Source organism: Neophocaena asiaeorientalis, unplaced genomic scaffold (assembly GCF_003031525.2).
Source record: "Neophocaena asiaeorientalis asiaeorientalis breed wild unplaced genomic scaffold, Neophocaena_asiaeorientalis_V1.1 scaffold218, whole genome shotgun sequence".
Lineage (NCBI taxonomy): Eukaryota > Metazoa > Chordata > Mammalia > Artiodactyla > Phocoenidae > Neophocaena > Neophocaena asiaeorientalis.
In genome coordinates, this window is record NW_020172818.1 from 12,941,644 (window position 1) to 12,966,872 (window position 25,229).

At 33.5% G+C, this 25,229-nt stretch overlaps 1 protein-coding gene across 1 annotated transcript in view; it reads right to left on the reverse strand.

Moving 5' to 3' along the window:
• The window catches only part of SLC9B1 (solute carrier family 9 member B1), a 58,593-nt gene that overhangs the window by 18,215 nt on the left and 15,149 nt on the right, over window positions 1-25,229 (reverse strand). Inside the window, exons 2-6 of the mRNA XM_024741825.1 lie at window positions 23,662-23,731; window positions 21,210-21,348; window positions 4,271-4,441; window positions 2,932-3,074; window positions 1,739-1,866 (exon numbers count right to left, since the gene is read on the reverse strand). Of these exons, the coding sequence (XP_024597593.1) occupies window positions 1,739-1,866; window positions 2,932-3,074; window positions 4,271-4,441; window positions 21,210-21,348; window positions 23,662-23,731 (651 nt within the window). The remainder of the gene's footprint in view (window positions 1-1,738; window positions 1,867-2,931; window positions 3,075-4,270; window positions 4,442-21,209; window positions 21,349-23,661; window positions 23,732-25,229) is intronic.

The window sequence follows — 25,229 nt, forward strand, 5'->3', positions numbered from 1 at the left end:
TAATTGCTCCATTGTGCCTCTTCTTGGCACTGTGCTTGCATGGAATGCTATATATAACCTCTCAAGTGGTTTCTGGAGTTACCATAAAGGTAATCTGGTCCTCATATTGTTATGAGAGTGTCTCTATGTGGGAAAGTGAGCCTGGAGTTTCCTATTCTGCCATCTTGCTGACATCACTCCTCTAAGTTCTGGGATTTTCAAAAACTCCCCAGGTGATTTTAAGGGGTAGCAAAGTTTTGGAACCACTGACTTTTCCCACACTCCTATCTGTCTTTCTTCACTCAGAGGTTTCTACTGAGAGCTCCCTTAATAAATCATTTGCCTAAGAATCTTAGGGAATTCCCTGGGAGTCCAGTGGTTAGGACTTGGCACTTTCACTGCTGTGGCCCAGGTTCAATCTCTGGGTGGGGAACTAAGATCCCACAAGCCACGAGGTGTGGCCAAAGAAAAATCTTAATCTCAGCCTGGGCTTCTAAGGAAACTTGCTTGGTAGCATGACTGGCCTATTTCCTGCAAGAAGGCAATAGCAAACAGATAAAACAAAGCACAGGTTAATAGGAAGTTTCAATTTAAAAAATGAGTACCCATTAAAGTATCACCAAATATTTGGGGAAAGCCAACACTTTGAATTGAGGCACGATGTTCATCAAATGGAATAATTTATACCCAAGGAAAGAGATATACTAAAAAGAGAACAACAAGAACATGACTTCAGAATAACTAAATATCCTCAGAATCATGAAAGTATACTCTATCTGTTCATAGCATTTAACTATTGTTCTTAGAAATTAGCAATTAATTGCCAAAGTTAAATAAATAAATAGGTGATAGGGACATAACTGTAGAGTGAGTTAATAAGCTAGAGAACTGAGCAGAGAAAATTTTCCAGTGTGTACTGCAAAGGCAAGCAGATGAGAAATATAAAGAAAAACTTAATAGATATGGAGGGGGGAGTTACAAAAGGACATAATAAAAGAGAACTGAGGAGAGATAAAAGATATATTCAAGACCTGGACAAAAAAATGGATACACAATCCTTTGATTCAAAGATTCCACCAAATACTGAGTAGATCAAAATTTTTTTAAAAATCACCTAAGGATAATAAGAAATTGTTGTTAATTTAGTTAGAGAATGCCCTTATCTTTTAGAAATGCACATGGCATCCACTGGAATGGATAAGTGGAGGCAAAAGTTAAATGGATTGAAAAATGAAAAGAAGCTCAGGATACAGAGATAATGATTATAGACTATTATTCTGAGGAATTTGGACATGAAGGGAAATGGATGGTGGATAATAATAGTTGGGACATTGGATCTAGGAAAATAGTGTTTGCTGTTTTTTGTTATAATATCTACATCTATACAAAATACCTTTCATATATAATACATATATTATATATAATAGATACAGATTTTATATCTATGTACATACGGTATATAAGGAAGAAGTCATTAGATAGGTTAAAAATAGAGATAGATTACAGTATAGGAGGAAAAAATAAATTGATGACGTGAATTATCTTGGCATTAAGCATTTAGAGACTATGAATATTTGTTAAGGATATAGTAGATTTAGGACATGGCTCTGTTTCTGACCAACTGATTTCCAAGATTTTCTACCATTGTGAAAATAATTTTAATGATAATCTTGTCTATACAATATTCTGAATATTTCAATAATTTAAAACCATGAATTTTAACTGAATATTTTCATAGAGAAAAATGAGAAAAAGTTACCCTAATAGAAATCCCCATTGCCAGGGAAAATTCATAAGGAAGTGGGAAACAACAGCAGTTGAACATGCCTCTATGAGGCATGGACCCATAGACAATCTTAAACAAACTCCTTTCAAATGCTTCAAAGCCTGAAATATAAACATAGTCATATTTAGACAAACCTATACTGGGCAATAGGAAAATTAGTTTAAGCAAATATTGAAATACATTCCAGATGTCACATTGGGCTTTAAATGCTAATGCAGCTCATTTTATGTCATCATATATTAGATTATAAACTATTTCATAGTTTATAAAACACTTGTATTTTAATTATTAAAAATGACCTATTTCTCTGTGATTAAATAACTATTTCTACCTCCCTTAATCTTCCTAGTAAATAGTATAATGAAAGTAACCTGTAGGTTTACCTCCATCAGTTAACTTGTAGGGATGAACTGTTTGATTAGCAGTAATAATTATGCCAAAAGAGAAAATCACTTAAAAACTGCATAATTAACTGAAAGGGAAAACTTTAAAATTTTCTTATTGGTTCAAATTTTCTACTGGATAATACAATAAATTATCACTGTCTATAATTATTTATGCTCTTAAGATACTTCCACCAGTCTTATATATTTGCCACGTTTGTTATATCCTGAATAGCTGGTATATTCATGAATATCCATCTTTAAAAACCCCAATAGATTTATGATCCCTAGACAGTAATATTTTAAGAAATATTTGAAAAGATTAGCTTTTACAAAAATGTAAAGATAATCAGGAACAAGCTCTGTGGGAAAAAATCATGAAACAATAGTATTATTGAAATTCTTAATCATTCTGAGAAAACAAAACCAAAGCAATAACCTTTTACAGGATGACCTTATCCTTTGTTAACAGAAAAGTAAATAGTTCTTCACAGAAGAGCCACAACTCTAAAATGATACAAATGTTGCATAAGGGACATTTATCTCTATGTAAATAATTAAAGATTATCTCCAATAGAGATCTTATATCACAGAGATTTCTTTTCATATCAGTAATATAACCAGAAGTAGAAATTAAGGTGTCCATGTTTCTACAAAATCTTTGTTCTTTGTCTTAGTTTTGCTCTACCTGGAACAGCTGTAAGAAAAATTCTGCCTCTTTTTCTTTTCCACCAGCCTCTAATATTGAAAATAACTATACTCAAGGTATAATTGGAAATCTACCTGTGGATCGAGTCCAAGCCCAGCTTGCACTAGAATAATGGTAAGGGCAGTGTTTCTTAAAGTTGAAGACATTGTGTTACTAACATAGACGTGATCACTGAGGAATGGAACATTCCTAATGGTAAAACCAGCCAGTAACATCCCTTAGAAGAAAGAAAATAAACCATGTCTGATTCAGTTCATTTTCCCAAGAGAGAAAACAGAAATGTTTAATTTCCCTTCTTCAAACACACTATGTCTCTCGCTACTTTGGTGAAGGGCAGGTTACATGCAAGTAGAGGGAACAGCATAAATCAAGGAATGGATATAAGAAATGATATATGTCAATGGGGTGCAACAAGCAATTCAGTATTGCTGGAACATAAAGGAGTAGGATGGGAGTGGGGAATGGGCTGGAGGGGCCAGATCATGGAAAGCTACCCCTACCCTCTACCCTCCCCTGTTTTGGCAGAGTAAGGCACCATGGGAAAGTTTTAGGCAGGAAGTGAGATAATGAGTCTTGTATCTTCTATGTGATGGCCTTGGCAAATTAGATAGACATAAAACTGAAGGAGATACCAGATAGAAAGCTCTGCCATAGTCCATGGAATGGTTAGAAACAAAGAGGCTGAGCTAGGACAAAAGCGGAAGTTTTGGAGAGGAGGAAAAAAGATTCAGTAAATACTTGGGAGGTGCTGAATGGGTGTTTTGAACACAGAAAGGGGGTTAGAGTTAAGCGAGAGTGATTACCTCTATTGACAGTAACTAAATATTTGAATGTATTGAATACTTAGAAGATATAATGCACTTCTGATAGAAGTTCTTCCACTAATTTTCCTCTGCCTGGAGAATTATAATAATGGTGATGAAGAAATAGGGGGTACCATTGTTTAGGCAGGTGATGCATTGATGAATATACATAGTGGAGATGCTCAAACAGCTCACCCAAAAACTATAAAACCTTTTGGTGCCCTAGTCACTATAACATTTGAATCTTGTAATTGTATTTGAATTAGGTTATCTACAGAAAAATTCAGTTTTTTTCAAATTTTTCCTTTTCTACAATATATGTAAAGTTAAGTAAAAAATGTCCTATTAAATGATAAAGCAACAAGAATCATATACTGAGTATATTTAAAGTATTTTAAAATATATTTCAGGAAAAATCTGTGTGTGTATAGAGAATAAATACTTCTATAAACAAGCTATATTTACACATATATAATAAGTACACATATAAAAAAGCTATATAGATCATATTACATTGAAATAGTTCTAAATTATATCTACTCTGACTAGAATATAGTCATAATTTACATGTGGTCAATGACAAAAAAATGAGAGCTAATTATTCACTTACCAAGAATAGGGGGAAGTTGAGGCACTGAAGGTATTCTAATGATTTCCAAAAGTTTCCCACCAATAACAGCACCATAAAAGATAATTAACAGTCCAAATAAACTTCCATCAGGAAGAACTTCAGGGCCTGAGAATGACCAGGTTACACACCATACCATAAAAAGTATAGCTCCTGAAATATAAAAAAGTGCATGTCTATATATCTACCTAGACATAGATATATACATATGAGAGGAATTTGATTTCATCGAATATATTAATAGCCAATCCTATATAATGATACATAATGTACACTAATGTTGCTTGCTAGTGTGGTTAAAGAAATGTCTGTTTAACATATATTCCAAAGTCCTTGTCAATCTAAAAAAAAGTATTTTTATTAAAAAATAGTTTTAAACTATATGTGAATCCTTTAAAGTGCTAAGCTTTCTCATAATATATGACATTTTTAAAATGTCATGGCAATATGAAGAGATTTACTTCATTTTATATTTTAAAGTAGATTTTTCACCAGGAATATGTTTTGTTGCGATGAGTTCTCAAATTTATTGAAGATCATAGTGGAAGTGTGCCACATTTTTTTTTAACATCTTTATTGGAGTATAATTGCTTTACAATGGTGTGTTAGTTTCTGCTTTATAACAAAGTGAATCAGTTATACATATACATATGTCCCCATATCTCTTCCCACTTGCGTCTCCCTCCCTCCTACCCTCCCTCTTCCACCCCTCTAGGTGGTCACAAACAGTGTGCCACATTTTTTCATGGCAGCAGACTAAGTATTTGTATTGAAAGGATAACTCAGTTGATGTTTGGGTGTAAATTATTAAAGGGGACAAAGGCTGAGCAAAAAGTAAACCTGGTCTTTGAGAGAATGAAAAGTATCTTAGATTATGTATAGGAAGTAGAGGTGGACAGGATGAGTAATGATAAGGTAGTAGACATATTATTTCTGTCAACTAGGTACTAAGGAAAGTCCCTACTCACAGAGGGAATTCATAGATTTCTATAAAGGACAGAAGGTGATACTGCAAACTGCCATCTGCAAATTAAATAGCTACCTTCATTTACTATGAATCATAATTTCTAATGTTTTTTTTCAGGTCCTTGAAACAGCTTAAGTGTATTCTTTAGCTGTGACTCCTTTTTGGTGCACCAATCTGTCAAGGGTAAAAGAGGAGAATTTTGACAAACTCAAGGCAGGAAGTTAGAAACAAGATTCTTGTCCCCTCCTCTCTGACTGTAACCACTCCACAAAATTGGAATACTTAAAGGACTGAACTCTTACTAAAAGAATGAACCAGAAATTATTATTCTACTGACAAAGGGAGAAGACAAAGCAGATTGTTTGTCTTAGCTGGTCTCTGGGTGGCAAAATCACTTCTGAGAGTTCATACAGGCCTCAACTAACTTATGTTTGGGGCTCAAATCTACATGATTTGTATGGTTTAGGAAGCCCCAAACCCTGAATTTGGAATAAAATGTATCTTCCTATGGAACTATGCCTAGGGCACTTGGTAGATGCTAGTTCAAAATATCACTAATAGACACTCCTGATTCCAGACTCCATAAAGTCTCAACGACAAACCCCACTGAATCTGAATTTATAATAAAAACTTACAAAATAAGAAGTAATCCCCATGAACAAAAGTTGATAGATACAACAAAGAATGGGCTTAGATATCCAAAAACTTCAGCTAACAGAACCAGTAGATAGCCAATATAAAATATGTATTTTCAAAGAAACTCAAGACAATTAAAAAAATACTTAAGACATAAGAAAAGAAATACCTGGAAGCATTGTAAAAGACTCAAATACAACATTTAGAAAGAAACCATAAATAATTACTGAAATTTTAAAAATCACTAGATACCTTAAACAGCAGGCTAGATACAGCTGAAAAGAGAAATATGGTAAACTGGTAGATATGAGGAAATTACCTAGAATGTAGCATAACAAGAAAAATGAGATGGAAAATATGAGATATTTAGATTTTGGAAAAGATGTAAAATATATCTAATAGTAATTGCAGAAACAGAATAGAAAGAGTAAAAAAGAGACAATATTTGAGAAGAAAATTGGCTTAACAAATTTATAGAATTGATTAAAATCATAATCAATTCTGTATTGATTTGGACACAGGAAGTAAAATAAATTCTCACCAGGATTAAATAAAAATAAATAGATACTTAGACACAATGTTGAGAAACTACAGATCAGCAAAAACAAAAATAATGCCTTAAAGAATCTAGAGGGAAAAATATAGATTAGTCATAAAGAAATAAACATTAGAGCAGATTCTCAATTCTCAACAGCAACAACAGAAGCTGGAAGATAATGAAATAAGGTCTTCAAAATACAGAGATAAAATATCCAATGTTGAATTCTGCAGCAAGTTAAACTATCATTCAAGAAAAGGACAAATGAAAGATATTGTCAAGCAAATATATCTAAGAATATATTCCATTTTTACTGGCAGAAAAACTATTAGAAGATATGCTTTAGGAATAAGGACATAGGACTATAAAGGAAGGAAAAATGAACAAAAAGAATTGTAAACATGTAGGTTGGTCTAAACAAGTGTTTGATTGTATAACAAATACCCAATCAAAATTGCTAAATCAGGGGACATAAAAATAAGTTGGATATAGGATTTCCAACAATGATAACATGAAGAAGTTGACAGTTTATTTCAATTAAAAAGTCTACATATAAAACTGTATAAAATAATAAAAGCAACCATTTCAGGACCTTGAAAACTGACCAAAGGCAGTTATCAAATTGAGAAGCAGTTATTCTTGAAAAAAATGCTAGAGTTTTGGGTAGGATCACTGAGAGTCTGAGGCCTTCCTGCTTGGGATTGCTACCATTCTTCTCACCCTTCTCCCCCACTTCAGCTCAGTTGGGAAAAACTAGTTATACCAGCATGGAGTTGGAAGTAAAAACCAGCAGCTTTCCTGCCAGAGGAGGTGGAGTGGATTTGATATGGAGTGGAGGCAGAAAACCCATGACCTTGCTGGCTAAAAGTGGCAGACTGGTTTGGGAATGGACAGAGAAAACATGCAGTTTTGCTAGTTTGAGGTTGCAGTCCAAGTTGAGGCAAGTGGCAGACCAGCCAAAAATGTGACTGGGAGATATTGGATATGAAAGAGGTATTGAATGGTTGAAATAAGTTCTCTACATATCCATGGCTAGTTGGGCAAGTATGCAAATGCAGGGAAGACTCAAGGAGTATGGCAAAAAGAGAAAAATGATGTGAGATCTGAGTACTAGCAGCAACTTTAAATGCATTCTTCAACCCACCTACAGATCACCTGGCAGAGGGTGGAAGACTTATTGGCCAGAACACAATGTCTCTTGAAAATCATTAGGTGAATACTAAGCTATGCAGACAAAAGGGAAACCGCTAGGAAGATAGGCTAACAACAAAAAAATAAACAAACAAAAAACTGATAAGAACCATTGGCTGCTGCAAACCATGGGGCAGGTTAAAATCCATAGTTTAAGTACACGTGAATTACCAAAGTAACAATAATAATAACAAGAAAAACCCTAAAAAATAAAACTGAATTCAAAGTTGCAATAATGTGTAATTAAAATGTTTAATTTTCAACCAAATTTACTAGATGTGCAAAGAAACATGAAAGTATGATACATACTCAGGAAAAAAGCAATCAAGAGATATTGAGTGAGTCCAGGTGTTGGATTTACAAAGTGTTCAAAACAGCTATAATAAATATGTATAAATAATTAAAATACGATAAAAAGGTGTCATTTAATAGAGAATATCAATAAAGAGATAAAATTTACTTTAAAATGAAAATGGGCATGAGAGAAATGGGTGAACTGTTTTTGTTTTTAGTTTAAATAAATTGAATTTAAAAAATTATAAGAGATTATCTAATGCAGCTCCATAACTTTAGGCAGGCCAACTTCCATTTTTTTAATAAAAGAAAATCTAGAATTGAAACGTACAACAACTGAAATGAAAAATTCACTGGAGAGGTTCAACAGCATATTTGAGCTTGTGAAAGAAAATATCAACAAACTTGAAAATAGATCAATAGAGATTAATCAATCTGAAGAACAACAAGAAAAAAGGAATGAAGAAAAACATAAACAGAGCCTCAGATAGCAATGGAATACCATCAAGAGTATTAACATATGCATAAGGGGAGTCCCAGGAGGAGAAGAGAGAGAGATAAAGGGGGAGAAAATATTTGAAAATATAATGTCCAAATTTCCAAATTTAATGAAACCAAAGACAGCCAAAGACAAAGCAAAAATCTTGCGAGTGGCAAGAGAAATGACTCATTACGTATGGGGACAATAATACAATTAATAGCAACATTTTCATCAGGAAAAACGGAGGCCAGAAGGCAGTAAAGTGACATTTCAGAAGTACAGAAAAAAAAAAAAAACTGTCAATCAAGAATGCTATACCCAGTAAAACCAGCCTTCAAAATGAAGCTTAAATAAAGACATTCTCAGACAAATAAATAAATAAATAAATAAAGAGAACTCATCTTTGCTGAGGAAATACTAAAGAAAATCTTTAAGTTGAAAGGAAATGACACAAGGTAATTTGAACCAATAAGAAAGAATAAAGGGCACTGAAAATGATAAATAAATGTCTAAGTATAAAAGATTGTGTATATGTTTTTCTCATTTCATCTCAATTTTTTTTAAAAAAGCTTAAGATTTTTAAAAGCAATAAGAATAACAAAATATTGTTGAGTTTATAGTATATAGAGGTATATTGGCTCAAAGCTGCTATATAATACCAAGTTACGTCAATATTAAACTGAAGTAGACTGTAAAAAGTTGAAGGTGATTATGGTAATTCCTAGAGAAACCATTCACACTAAAGCCTCTAAAATACAGCTAAAATATTAACAGAGAAATTAAAATAATACACTAAAAATACTTGGTTAAAACAAAAGAAGCAGTAGAGTAAGAACAGAAAAATAAAAAGATATGACAAATAAGAAATAATGCAATGGTAGACATAAGTCTAACCATATCAGTAATTATGTTAAATGTGAATGGACTAAAATCAAAAGGCAAAGATTGTCATAGTGGATTAAAAAAATATCCAACTATATGGTGTCTATAAGAAACACACTTCAGGTGAAATGAACAGGCTAAAAATAAAAGGATAAAAAATATATACCATGCAAATGGTAATCATGAATTAAAGAGGTAAACGCAAGGGGATTACAACATGTCTTAAAGTAAATAAAAATGAAAACAGAATATATCAATGTTAAAGGAATGCGATGTGTGTAGAGGGAAATTTATAGGTTTAAAAATATATTAGAAGGAAATAAATAATCTAAAATTGACAATCACAACATCTATCTTAAAAAGTTAGAAAAAGATAAGAAAGCCAAATCAAAAGTAAGCAGGATGTATGAAATTAAAAAGATTGGAGTAGAAAATAATAAAATAGAAAATAGTAAAACACTAAAGAAAATCAATGAAACAAAAAATGGATTATTTGAGAAGGCCAACAAAATGGATAAATTTTTAGCTAGAGTGACCAAGAAAAGTGAGAGAAGACACAAACCACCAAAATCAGAAATGAAAGAGGAAACATCACTATAGACCCTACAGAAATTAAAAGAATGTTAAGGAAATATTATAAACAACTTCAAGCTAAAAAATTAGACAACTTAGATGAAATAAACAAACTCCTAGAAAGACATAAATTACCAAAACTAATTCAAGAAGGAAGGAAAAATCCAAATAGACCAATATCAAATGTTTGCTATTTAAAAAATAAGAGTACTGTATACAGAACAAGTTTAGTTACTATGTTACTGGGAAGACGGAGTAAAATAAGATGGAATTCAGTTGATTTAAGATACAAAGATTCTTTGATTTTACGGTGTCCACCCAGATTATATCTGAGGTGATAGAGAAATTTGGGCTGTAAGGTTACTCATGAAATTGCAGCTCAATTCCTGAAAGAGAAAATAAAGGGGGTATAGTACAGGAATGATCTTCTAGGAGATGGATCAAAATTTTTTTTCAGTAAAGGATCAGACAGTAAATCTTTTCAGCATTGTGAGTCATATTGGCCTCTGTTACAAATACCCAACTTTGCCATTTTAGCACAATAGAACTTTATAAAACAAGTAGGGGACTGGATTTGGTCTATGGGCTGTCGTTTCCCAGCTCCCATTTTAACAGCTGAAGTAAAAAATTATACCTGGATATAAGTGAAGAGGAGACTGCTTCAGGCAGAAAATTACTGTAAGGGACCTATGATGATTTCTCAGGTTCTATTCTTCCTAAAATCTTTCTTCCAGCAAGGCTACAAAATTTTTCTCTGCCTCATATATTTTTTCCTAAAGTTAGTAATATTTCATGAAATTTTACTAACCAGATATTTATTAGCATAAATAAGCACATTGTTTGAAATTAATCTTTTTGCTGTCTTGCCCAACACCAACCTGAGAGCTGATAAACTAAATGAATGAGAGTTTTGATTAAGTGAAGGAAGAAAAGGACATAAGAACAAAACCAAGCTAGTTTAAGATGGCAGACAGGGCATAAAAAGCTTAACTGAAATAAAAGTATAGAAATATAAAAAGGAAAAAACATACCACCATGAAGAGAATTAGGGGAGAAGAGATAGTTGTTGTCACACACTTCTGGGAGGTGAAAGCAGATAGGACCAGATTGAAGGATGGAAACAGGTAGAGAAAGCTGCAGCCTTAAATATGCGAGGTACCTACAAAAGAAATCCATTTGACAATAGAAACTGGAGGAAAATCTGAGCTTAGAAATAGTATACAGCTAAAGGAGGAGTGAGAAAAGGGGCCTAAAAAAGGGAAATTAATCAAGGGTTTGTACATGGTACAACAGCATCAGTCAGCAGTTCTACTCCTCTCTCCATTCCTGTGCTTAGAAACTGCTAACATTTATTATACTTTTAGTCATTGAATGGATTACCTAAGGGACAGCTAAAGCTTTAAGAGTGATTGTTGGAGGTCCAGAGTGAAAACAACTCATTCTGGCATGTGGAAAGTCCACAACTTCATAGTCAGCTCTATGTCCATTCACCACAAACTAAAGCCCATCAGTCAATAAAGCTTTGTCCTGCCCTGTCCCAGGCAGAAGATGGTCTCAGAGGGGGGACCTGACAACAGGTCCTACCTTCACAACAGCATAGTATATCTGCATAAGCTATTGAGACCTTCCTTCTTAAGTATCAGACAACTGAGGATCATTAACATAAAACAAAACCCAGCAGCAAGAAAAGGAAAAGTCAAGCAAAACAAACTGAAAAACTTTCCTCAGAAGAAACCGATAATTTAGGGATCATAATGAAATAAAACAAAAATTTTAAATTATATTCTCAGAGATTTTAGAATTTACATAAAATAAGAATAGAATACCATATGAAAGGAAAAATTAGAGAACAAAAAAGGGTTCTTGGAGATAAAATAAATATGATTGCTGAAATGAAAAACTGGAAAAATGAAAAACTGAAAATGAAGTAAAGAAATCTCCTAGAATGGAAAGCAGCATAAAGTGGTGGTAAGTATGAGATGAAAACCAATCCAGGTCATCCAACATCTGACCAGAAAAGAGAATAAAGAAAAAAAAAGGAGGGGAGGGGGGAAATTATCAAGGAAATAATATGCAACTTTCTTAGTGTTCAGGTTGAAAAGGTCAACTAAATGCTCAAGATGAAGCATGAAAAAAGATCCGTACCTACACTTATCACTGTAAAATGTTGCAAAAGCAAAGATATAGAGAAGATGCTAAAATCTTCTAGATACCTTGAAAAAAGCCATTTCCAAATGAATCATAAACAGATTTATATACTATTTCTTAGCAGCAACTCTAGATACTAGAAGACAGCAGATAAACCCTTCCAAAATTCTATGAAAAATTATTTCTAATCTAGAATTATATACCTGACTAATCAAATGTGAGAGCAGAATAAAAACATTTTCATATATGTGAGGTCTCTGAAAGTTTAGCTGCCATGTATCCTTTTTTTTTGGCACTTACTTGAGGGTGTATGCTAGCAAAACCAGGAGGAAACCAGGAAAGATGAAGGATTTTAAACTTGGAAACAGTGGCTCCAAACCAAGAGGGCATTGAAAGGAAGCTCTAGGACGACAGTATTCCACAGACCTAGAAAACAGCCACATAGGTGGAAGCAGAAAAGGATGTCTCTGGGAGGAAAGTCTCCAGGAATAAAGAGGACTTCTTAAAGTTTATAAAACTATGAAGACAGTAAAAAAAAAAAAAAATCAGTGATTGCCAGGGGATTCCAGGAGGAGGGAGGAATGAATAGCTAAAGCACAGGAAGTTTTTAGGGCACTGAAACTATTCTGTATGATACTGTAATGGTGGATGCATATCATTATAAATACGTCAAAACCCGCAGAACACAAAGAGTGAACCCTAATGTAATTTATGGACTTTAATAATAATGCATAATATTGGTTTATCAATTGTAACAAATATACCACACTAATGTAAGGTGTTAATGATAGGGGAGACTGTGTGTGTGTATGAGGGGGTAAAGGGTTAAATGGAAACTCTCTGTACTTACCACTCATATTTTAGGTAAATCTAAAAAAATTGCTTTAAAATGCTATTAATTTAAAAAGAAAAAACCTATGAAACAATATGAAATGGTGTGACATATGTATAATTGAAGTCCCAGAAGAACAGGAGAGAGAGAATGGAGCAGAATAAATATTTGAAGAGAAGATGACTTTTCAAAATTGATGAAAGACAATACACAGGTCCAAAAAGTCTAGTGAAGCCCAAGCAGGATAAATACAAGGAACAGTATGCCTAGTCACATTATAATTAAACTGTAGAAATCAAAGATGAAAAGAAAAAGTTTAAATCATCCAGAAAATATAGTCAAATTACATTTAGAGGGACAACAAGAATTATGCTGGCTTGTCATTGGAAATAAAGGAAGCCAAAAGACAATGAAAGAACAGCTTTAAAGGGCTTAAAAGAAACAGGGCCTGTGAACTTGAAGTCTATACCCAACAAAAAATATACTTCAAAAATAAAGGTCAGAAAGAAGAACAAAGGAGGTATCATGTGTGCTGATTTCAAACTATATTACAAAGTTATTATAATCAAATAGTATGGTATTAGCATAAAAACAGACACATAGATCACTGGGTCATTTGTTATTCTGGAGTCCAGAAATGAACTGATATATGGTCAACTAATTTATGACAAAGGAGCCAAGAATATACAATGGGGAAAGGACAATCTTTTCAATAAATGGTATTTGGAAAATTGAACAGTCACATGCAAAAGAAGGAAGCTGGACCTCTATCTACACTATACATAAAAATTAACTCAAAATGGATTAAAGACTTGAACATAAGAACTGAAATCATAAAACTTTTGGAAGAAAACATAGGTATTAAGTGTTGATATTGGTGATGAATTTTTGGATTTGACACCAAAAGCAAAGGCAGCAAAAGTATAAAAAAAAAAAAAAAAAAAAAGGGCAGAGGGTGGGGAGTGGACTACATCAAACTAAAAAGCTTCTGCACACCAAAGGAAACCATCAACAAAGTGAAAAGGCGACCTACCAAATGGAAAATATTTGCATACCATATATATGATAAGTGGTTAGTGTTCATAATATACAATGAACTCATACAACTCAATAGCAAAAAAACCCCAAACAATTCGATTAAAAATTGGGCAGAGGATCCGAATAGGCATTTTTCCAAAGAAGACATACAGATGGCAAACAGGTACACGAAAAGATGCTCAGCATCACTAATCATCAGGGAAATGCAAATCAAAACCCAATGAGGGGGGCTTCCCTGGTGGTGCAGTGGTTGAGAGTCCGCCTGCCGATGCAGGGGACACGGGTTCGTGCCCCGGTCCGGGAAGATCCCACATGCCATGAAGCGGCTAGGCTCGTGAGCCATGGCCGCTGAGCCTGCGCGTCCGGAGCCTGTGCTCCTCAACGGGAGAGGCCACAACAGTGAGAGGCCCACGGACCGCAAAAAACAAACAAACAAACAAAAAACCAGTGAGATAACACCTCACACCTGTTAGGCTATAGTCAAAAAGACCACAAGTAATAAATGTTGGCAAGGATGTGGAGAAAAAGGAACCCTCATGCACTGTCAGTGGGAATGTATATTGATGTAGCCACTATGAAAAACAGAATGGAGGTTCCTTAAAAATTAAAACTAGAACTACCATAGGATCCAGTAATTCTACTTCTGGGTATTTTTCCAAAGAAAACACTAATTCAAAAAGATGTAAGCATCCCCCTGTCCATAGCAACATTATTTACAACAGCCAAGATATGGAAACATCTTAAATGTTCATCAATGAATAAATGGATTAAAAATGGTAGATACATATACATATATATATAGTACTATATATAGTATATATATATGTATATATAATGAAATATTATTCAGCCATAAAAAAGGAGAAAAATCTTGACATTTGCTACAACATAGATGGACCGACCTTGAGGGCACTCTGCTAAGAGAAATAAGTCAGACAGAGAAAGACAAATACCATATAATCTCTCTTTTATGTGGAATTAAAAAAAAAAAAAGTCAAGTTCATGGATGTAGAGAACAGACTGACGGTTGCCAGAGGCAGAGGGTAAGAGGGTGGGTAAATGGGTGAAGGGGGTCAAAAGGTTCAAACCTGCAGTTACAAAATAAGTCATGAGGAAGTAATATACAGCATGGTGACTGTACTGGAACACTGTATTGTATATTTGAAAGTTGCTAAGAGTAGATCTTAAAAGCTCTCATCACAAAAAAGAATTTTTAACCATGAATGTTCGACTTATTGTGGTGATCATTTTGCAATATTTACAAATATCAAATCATTATGTTATGCACCTGAAACTGTTATATGTCAAATGTACTTCAATTTTTAAAAAGGCCAAATTAGATATTTTCAGACAAATAAAAGCTGAGAGAATTAATTACTAGCACAATTACACAACAAGAAACATTAAAGGAAGTTTTTTAGGCTGAAGGGAAAGAATCCCACATGGAAGCCCAGATTGCCAGAAAGAAATGTAGAGAACTAGAGAATGTAAACATGTGAACAAATATAAGGGAATTTTTTTAAAACTTAAAACAAAGACTTTTGTTTTTTTAAAGCAAAAATAATAAGAATGTAGAAGTAAAATATATGATAAATCTAGCACAAGTGCAGAAGAGGGATAAAGAAAGTCATACTGTTGCAAGACCTTTCTATGTTATCTTGATGTGAGCGATGGTTTTCGACAAATGTATACATTTGTCTACATTCATTGAGCTGTGTACACTTAAGATCTGTGTACTTTGTGGTATGTTGACTATAATTCAATAAAGTACTATTAACAACAAAAATTTTAGGAGATGATGGAGAGTTTGGAAAAAAACAGGAGTATGATACAACAAACAGTGTAAGCACCCCCCGCCCCCAAATTTTGGCAGTTATGGACAAAACTGCTATAAACATTTGTGTGCAGGTTTTTGTGGGCATAAATTTTTAGCCCATTTGTGTAAATAATATCAAGGAGAGTGACTACCGAATCATATGGTTAGAGTATATTTAGTTTTGTAAGAAACTGCCAAACTGTCTTCCAAATTGGCTGTACTATTTTGTATTCTTAGCAGCAATGAATGAGAGTTCCTGTTGCTCCAAATCCTCACCAGCATCTGGTGTCAGTGTTTGGGACTTATGGCCATTCTAATGGATATGCAGTGGTACTTTGTTGTTTTAATTTGCAATTCCCTAATGACATATGATGTTGAGAACATTTTTATATGCTTATTTGCCATCTGTATATTTTCTTCAGTGAGGTGCCTTTTAAGGTCTTTTGCCCATTTTTAATCAGGTTGTCTGTTTTCTTATTGTTGAGTTCTAAAAGTTCTTGGTATATTTTGGATAGTTCTTTTATCAGTTGTGTGTTTTGTAAATAGTTTCTCCCAGTTTGTGGCTTGTGTGCTCATTCTCTTGACATTGCCTTTCACAGAGTGGAAGTTTTTAATGTTAAATAAGTTCAGCTAATCAATTATTTCTTTCATGGATTGTGCCTTTCCTGTTTTGTTTTGTTTTTAAGTAATCACCATAACTAAGGTCATCTAGATTTTCTCCTATGCTAACTTCTATGAGTTTCACAGTTTTGCATTTTACCCTTAGGTCTATGTCCCACTTTGAGTTAATTTTTATGAAGGGCATAAGGTCTGATCTAGATTAATTTGTTTTGCATGTGTATATCCAGTAGATCTAGCACCAGACTACGTTTCTTCCATTGGGTTGCCTTTGCTCCTTTGTCAAAGCTCAGCTGACTATGTTTATCTATTTCTGAGCTCTCTATTCTGTTCCATTAATATATTTACATCCTGTTCACCAAATTATACTCTCTTGATTATTGTAGGTTTATAGTAAGTCTTGTAGGGGAGTAGTGTCAGTTCTTCAATTTTGAATTTTTCTCCTTCAATATTGTGTTAGTTATTCTTGGTCTTTGCAATATCTATATAAACTTTAGAATGAATTTGTCGACACCATGAAACAACATGTGGGGATTTTAATTGGAGTTGCATTGAATCTATAGATCGAGTTGAGATGAACTAATTTCTTGACAATCTTGAGTCTTCCATGAATGTGTAAAATCTATACACTTATTTCGTTTTTAAATTTCTTTCTTCAGAATTTTGCAGTTTTCCTCATATAGATATTGTACATATTTTGTTAGATTTATATGAAGGTATTTCATTTGGGGAGTACTAGTGTAAATGGTGATACGTTTTTCATTTCGAATTCCATTTGTTCATTATTGGTAAATAGGAAAAAAAACCCTGACTTTTGTATACTAACCTTGTATCCTGCAACCTTATTATACTCACTTTTTAGTTGTTGCAGGAGATTTTTTCCCCTAGATTTTTTAGATTTTCTACATAGACAATCATGTCATGTGTGAACAAAGGCGTTTTATATCTTCTTTCCCGGTCTGTATGCCTTTTATACCCTTTTCTTGTCTTACTATATTAGCTAGGACTTCCAGTACAATATTGAAAAGGAGTGGCGAGAGAGGGCATCATGTTCTTGTCCCTGATCTTACTGGGAAAGCTATTTCCTCACAATTAAGTACGACGGCAGCTATAGATTTTTAATTGATGTTCTTTGTCAAGTTGACAAAGAACTTGTAATTTGCTGAAGTTTTTATCATGAATGAGTATTGGATTTTGTCAAATGCTTTTCCTGCATCTGTTGATATAATCATGTGATTTTTCTTCTTTAGCTTGTTGATGTGATGGATTACATTAAGTCATTTTCAAATGTGAACCAACCTTGCATATCAAGGATAAATCCCACAAGGTTGTAAAGTATACTTCTTTTTATATGTTGTTGAGTTCTATTTGCTAATATAGAGAATTACAACAAATTGAGAATTTCTGCATCTATGTTCATCAGAGATATTGGTTCGTTTTCCCCTTCTAATGTCTTTAGTTTTGGTATGAAAGTAATACTAGACTCATAAAATGAGTTGGCAAGCTTCCCTCTGCTTCTATCTTCTGGAATAGATTGTAGAAAATTGGTATAATTTCTTTCTTAAATAGTTAGTAGAATTCACAAGTGAAATCATCTGAGTCTGATACTTTCTGTTTTGGGAGGTTATTAATGGTTGATTCAATTTCTTTTACTGGTATAGTCTTATTCAGGTTATCTGTTTCTTCTTGTGTGCATTTTGGTAGATTGGGTCTTTCAAGGAATTGGTCCACTTCTTCTAAACTATCAGATTTGTGGACATAGAGTTGTTTATGATGTTCCTTTATTATCATTTTAATGCCCATGGAATCTGTAGTGATGTTCCCTCTCTCATTTCTGATGTGTGATTTATGTTTTCTTTTTTCTTAGTTAGCCTAGCTGGAGGCAATCAATTTTACTGATCTTTTCAAAGAACAAGCTTTTGGTTTCATTGATTTTCTCTATTTCTTGTTTTCAATTTTATTGATATCTGCTCTAATTTTTATTATTTCTTTTCCTTTGCTTACTTTGAATTTATTTTGCTTCTTTTTCTAGTTTCCTAAGGTGGAAGCTTGGATAACTGATTTTATACCTTTCTTCTTTTCTAATATATGCATTCAATGCTATAATTTTCCCTCTAAGTGCTGCTTTCAGTGCATCTCACAAACTTTGATAGCTTGTATTTTTATTTTCATTTGATTCAAAATATTTAGAAATGTCTCTTGAGGTTTCTTTTTTGACCCATGTGTTATTTACAAGTATTTTGTTTAATCTCCAAGTATTCGGGGATTTTCTAGCTGCCTTTCTGTTAATAAATCATACTTTTAAGTCCATTGTGGTCTGAAAGTTTATGTTGACAAATCCACAAGCTCAGATTCTTTCCTCATCTGTGCTTAGTCTCCTAATGAACCCATTGAAGGCATTCATTTCTGTTACAGTATTTCTAGCATTTTCATCTCTCTGTTTACATTACCCATCTGTTCTTACATGTTGTCTACCTTTCCACTGGAGTCTTTAGTATATTAGTCAGAGCTGTTTTAAATTCATGGTCTGATAATTCCAACTCCCTTGTCATATCTGGGTCTGGTTCTGATGCTTTCTCCGTCTCTTCAAAATGTGTTTTGTGCCTTTTAATACATTTTATATATTTTTGTTTAAAGGGGAACATGACGTGCTGGTAAAAGGACCTATGGTAATGTGAAGGTAAGTTGTAGGGGGAAAAGAAGAGTTCTATAGTCCTATGATTAGGCCTCAGTCTTTTAGTGAGACTGTGTACCCTGGGCTGTAAATTTCACAAGTTCTTTTCAGGTTTTTTTTTCTTTTTTCACCCCCTTAGGTTGTATGGTATGGTTAGAGAGGGCTGGAGTTGGGTATTTCTCTTCTCCTTAGTTGGTTAGGCTAATAAAGTCCCCACAGGTTATACACTGATAAAACAGTTTCTCTTGAGGGCAGGTTTTATTAAGGACAGGATCTCTGTTGTATTTCACAGTGGTTACCATTTCTCTCTCCCTGACAGATGGCTCTTGGAGGTACAACTCACAAAAGGATGTCCCCCAACACCATGACTGGGCTCCTCCTACAGTTTTTAACTCTCAGACTTGCCCACACTGAGCTTCCAACTAATTGACAAATTTCCTACCCTCACTACTGGTTCCCACAGAGGTTTCTGCTCTAACTTATGATTCTCTGTATCAACCTGTCTCTAATTTGGGGGGCAGTAATTTGCCCTGTGACCTCACTTCTTCGATGGAACTAAGAAGAGTTGATGATTTTTCAGTCTGTTCAGCTCTTTATTTGTTGTAAGGATGGAGTGATGATGCTGGACCAGAAACTGGAATTGTCTGGGATATTATTTTTGAGCTCTAAACTTCCAAGACTGCTTGCTTTATGAAACTAGTGGTAAGATTTTAATGGAGAAATTTGGTTCCAAGATTATTTGAAAATCATAGTTGGATGTATAATAAAGCTTCCCTTTCATTTATTTAAAGGAAAAATAACTTAATTGAAATAAGTTAGTACCTTTATTCAAAGTAAACTAAAAAGAAACAAAAAAGGAGCAATAGCCTAAAACTTAAACTTATTGTCCTAGAGTATCCATTTCTTTGTGACTAGGGAAGCCAACCTCCAAGTAAGATATAAACAGTGTGATTAAAAGTGATGAGACTGATTTCTACATGTGGTTGAAAGTTTAGATTTCTTATTTAATTTAACCTGTGTACACTGCAGGATTGCTGAATTAAACATGACTTGTTGACAAACCGCAGCTCTATTTCTTTCTATTATCCAGAGTATACACTCTTTTAAGAGTTTGTTTAGTTTGAAAATAGGGTGTGTATGTGAGAGGGAGAGAGAGAGACAGATTGAAAAACAGAGTACAAGAATATAGACCCCCAAGATAGAAACATGAAGCTCCTTTTTCCTATGAATTTCTCTAAATTTGCAAAATCAAAAATGAAGGAAAACAAAGGGGGAAACCAGTTATAAGTATCAAAGTTTGCTGTTATAAAACTCCTCAACTAGTTTCTGAGCAAACCACAGTCCTCAACCTCAATGGATAATCTTTGGTGACCAATACATTTCCCTCTCTTCCACATGCACCGGCCCTACTTCTAACAACTGCTGTATAGAAACTGCCCCCTAAATAAAGTCATGGGGATGTGTATGTGAGACCTATGTGCAAAAGTTATATTTACAAAGGAGTCCAGTCACTTACATTGGCAGACGTTCAAGTTTACTTTAGATTCAGGGCATTAAAAATACTGATTTAAATTAAAAAGCAACTTTTGCTACATGAATTTACTACATCAATTAATAAAATTTTCAGTTTAAAGTTAGCAAGCAGCAAAGAAAAACAATGTAAACTTCAAATACTAATGCTTCATCATATTTTAATCTAATTTTTGTTTTCTGTGAGATCTGTACTTCTAGAAGTCAAACTCTCTCTCAAGTTTAATCATCTAGAAATCTAGGGGAAAATAAAACCTTCTATAAATATTTGGTGACAATGAGATGCTTTAAAATTTTAGTGGGAAAGCAAGTTCTACACAACTCTTTAAGACAGCATAAAATCTGGGGCTTAATTTAAATAAGAACCTTAATATTGGCAGAAGTATAATGTCCCTTCTAGCTACTTAAAACTAAATGTCAAAAGTAGGTTTTAAGTAAAAATCTTTCTATCACTTCTGTTTCTAATTTCCAAAATTTAACATAAAAAGTCATGAAAAACATTAAAATATAGATCTGTTAAGCAATTATTATTTTTGACAGATTTAAGGAACTATTTCCTCTTTGTCCACCTATTGCTTGTAAATAGGGCTGCTCATCTGATCTGGAGTGTATAGATTAAGCAGTGTCTTTGTTGGCTTGTATTTTAATACTTATCAAATATATCTCTCATTTTCTATCCATTTACATATCTTATTTCACATACCACTTGTAATAGTTTTATTCAGTGTTCCTTGTGGAGGACAAGAACGCTTCTTTTCCATCTGTGGTTTTGTTTCCTCTGTGTTTGACAAGACAGTTTCCTTAGTTTCTTCATGTTCATTAGTATCACTAGCTTTGAGGATCTGAAGTAAAAACAAGAAAGTCTTTTAAGAAATATACTTGTACAATTTTATGAATGTAAGAGACAACCAAATTTCATAATTAAATTCATATTATTACTGTGAACATGGAGAATTATACATACAAAATAATATTCATGCTCTATATCAATAGGTATTTGGGGAGGTAACAACGGTGTATTTTGTAGGGCACCTTGATTTAGCCTTTTGTAGACCTGTCTCCCTGCCATATTCATTTGTGATTTATGTATACTGAATAAGTACGCCTGTAGTGCAGGCAGAATAATTAAAACTGTCCCTACTTAGTCTAACTCCCAAACATCATTCAGAAAAACTTTTGTAGAATTAAAATGCAACTAAATTGGAAAGGAGGTGAAATATAATTTAACTTGGATTCATTTCATTTAAAAATTTATATAACAAAGAAAAATGAGAAAAAAACAGATCAAGCTTTCAGAAATTCAATGTTCATGCTTTTTTCACTACTATTTATAGATAACATATTTAGATGGTTTATGGGTATACCTCAATCTTCCAGTATTTAATGGTAATTAGTCTAATAATGAAACTGCTGATTTAGGGGGAAAAAAGACACCTTTAGTTTGTGAGACTATTGAAAGGCTTCTCCCAAGGTAAAACCCAAACCAAAACAGAAGATTAAAAAGAAACAGAACAGAATAGTTAACCATGGAATAGCGATATTCAAACATCCTTGCTGTTATCATGATGCATGTGTGTGTGCATATGCATGTACGTGTGTGGACATGCAGGCCAATGCTTTGAGTGTATTGATAATATTTTTGAGTGCAGTGGAGAGAGAACATCACATTGTCACAAGAAATGGTAACAAAGGCTAGAGAGCTTGGACAGAATAAGGAAAGGAAGAGGAAGCATTTAATGACTAGGGAGACAGAGGCACCATAGCAGCTGGTGTAAACGAATTATGTAGCTCTTTAAAATCAAAGTTCTTTAAACCGGATCATGATTAATCTGTTGGAGTTCTGATATAGAGACCTTTTTCTGGAAAGTCTGTCACTATACAAAAGGTTCAGGGTAAAGACACAAAGGTGAGTTTTGATTAGGGTGGGTGAAAGGTCACATACAATAAAACCATATTATTTTAAGTTTTATTATTTCAGAATTTATAATAAATTTACATAGAGTAAGATGAAGTCTTTACAGATAAAGTAATTAGGATCAATGGTGAATATTTTAAACATTTTTTCAAAAGGACTTTTTTGGCCCTTAAGAACTGTAGAAACCTCTATTTAAAAAATAAACAATTTAGGGGCCTCCGTGGTGGCGCAGTGGTTGGGAGTCCACCTGCCGATGCAGGGGGCGCGGGTTCTTGCCCCGGTCTGAGTGGATCCCACATGCCGCGGAGCGGCTGGTACCGTGAGCCGTGGCCGCTGGGCCTGCGTGTCCGGAGACTGGGCTCCGCAGCGGGAGAGGCCACAGCATTGGGAGGCCCGTGTACCGCAAAAAAAAAGAGAAAAAATAAACAATTTATAATTCTAATTATGAGCAATTAATATTTAGTAAAACTAGGTCAACAAAAGGTCTAATGACTTACTCTACATACTTGCAAAAATAAAAACCTGGGTCTGCTTCGAATGTACAGCACAACATTTTAATTAATTTAGATTTTTCTTTACCTCTTTTACTCTAAACTACTAACTTTATTCTGGACATGGCAAGAAATAGTAAGCCAAATTTTCATTATTCCTAAAATCTGCCTCTTTGGTTCCAAAATAATCTATAGTCACCCCTTCCATGTTTTCATTCCTTTTGCCCATTTCTTGGGACATATTAAAACTAGTTATTTTTAAATGACCACTTCTTTTTTTTTTTTTTAGCCTGAATCATTTATTTTTTAAATATCCAGATAACACATGATCATGTTAGAAAAACAAAAAATATAGATAAACAGAAAAAAATAAAGTCATTCCAAATCCCACTATTCAGAGTTAACCATTGCTAACATATTGATATATATTTATCTAGAAATGTGTGCGTGTATGTAAAAGAGAGAGGGAGACTGAGAAAGGGAGAGAGAATATGTGTGTTATTTATTAATAAAAATGTAAATATACTAGTGTTCCATAACCTGCTTTTTTACTTAACAATATATCATGGATATCTTTCACATTCAATAAGTATAGGGCTATGAATTCATTTTCTATGGTTTCATAGTATAAAATGACCACTTCTCACTTTTAAACCAAACATATAAAAAAACCTATTAAACTTTAAAAATAAATTTTAGCATCAGATTGTTTTCATGTCATATGTTACAATATAGTTTTAATATTTTACCTGAGGAGTTGTAGATGATTGGATGTTTTTATCCTCCAAATGTTCATTTTTTGGATCTGTGGTGTACATGCTAATGTTTAAAAGTAATTTGAAAGAAAGAAAAAAAAAGGACTATAAGTCCATCTGAAAACAAACACGGTTAAGTGGGATTAATTTTTAAATAATTTTTTAGCATAACGTTTCACCACAGTCAAGTCAGATATCTTTATAGTAAAAACAGTCCAAATATTCATTTTAAAGTTATTAACCAAAGTCATGTGCATAAATTTTAAAAATCATTATCACAAAACAATTTAATACTTCTCAGTAGTTCATAATCCTGGGCCGTATCTTAAAAGCATATATCAAAAAACTTAGTTCTTTATTTCATGCACTGAAATAATATGTTTGAGCTAATTTCCATCATTGATTTACTCTAGTCAGTCAACTCCTGCATGAGACTCCAAAAAAACTTTAAATGAAATGTGATCAACTACATTAAGACCTACATCTATAAGCATGCTGTCTTTATACATGGTCCATTAGAAAGGTCTGTGGGTTCAACATCAAGTAAAATAAAATAGGTTTTATTCTGAATAAGAACGAACTAGGAAAAAACAGTGAACTAGAACCATATCAAGAGGAGAATTAGTTCTGGAAACATTTATTTTAAAATATCTGTTGTTTCTACCTTCTCTGTGGTCTTTGCTGCCTTTGAGTAGAGGGAGAGTATCTTTGCCTTAAAAATATCTTTCAATTCTTGAGTTACTGTTGAAGACAAAATTAAAGATTTCAAGTTTTAATTTTTAAGTACTTGATAATAATGTGCTTCAAGTATCTATATTTTTTTAAAGGCAAGCAATTTTTAATAATGAAAGTTTTTAATGAAAAGGTACATTAACATCTGAGTACCTACCATATGCTGGGTGCTTACATATATTGTCTCACTTTATGAAGTAAAATATTACTGTGTAAAATCCTACAAGGAATCATAACTGAATTTATGATATTAAAACAGAAAATAAGTTATTTTTAAAAATTTGATGAAAAAATGAGATCTCTAAGTCCTTTTAAAGTAAAACTCCATGTTAGTTAAAGGGAATATCAGAATTATTAGAATGACTACATGTTAGCTGTTAGACCAGAAGCTAAGTATTAGTAAGCCCTATGAACAAGGAATGTGGGTGAATCACGTAAGTTGTTTCAGGTTCTGAAGGGACAGGCTGAGGGTTAGCACCATTAAAAAATCTGAACTCCAGTACACAAGAGTCAGGGCACAAAGTTCACCCACTCAGTAAGTTCTGAATGCCTACTCTTCTGGACTCTGAAGATAAAAGCAGCAAAACAAAATGGGAATATAGGTTTCTACTCTCATGGAGCTTATATTCTTGTAGCGGGGGAGGGAAAGACAATAAACAATATTTTCAGACTGCAATTAAATACTGAAGAAAATAAACCAGCATGATGTCACAGTGGTCAAGGGGACATTTCAACTGCGACTTGAATGAGGACAAATTGTGAGTCATAACTAGGCAGATGGACTAGGAGCATGCAAACGTAACATCAAGAATCATACAAGGGGCTTTCCT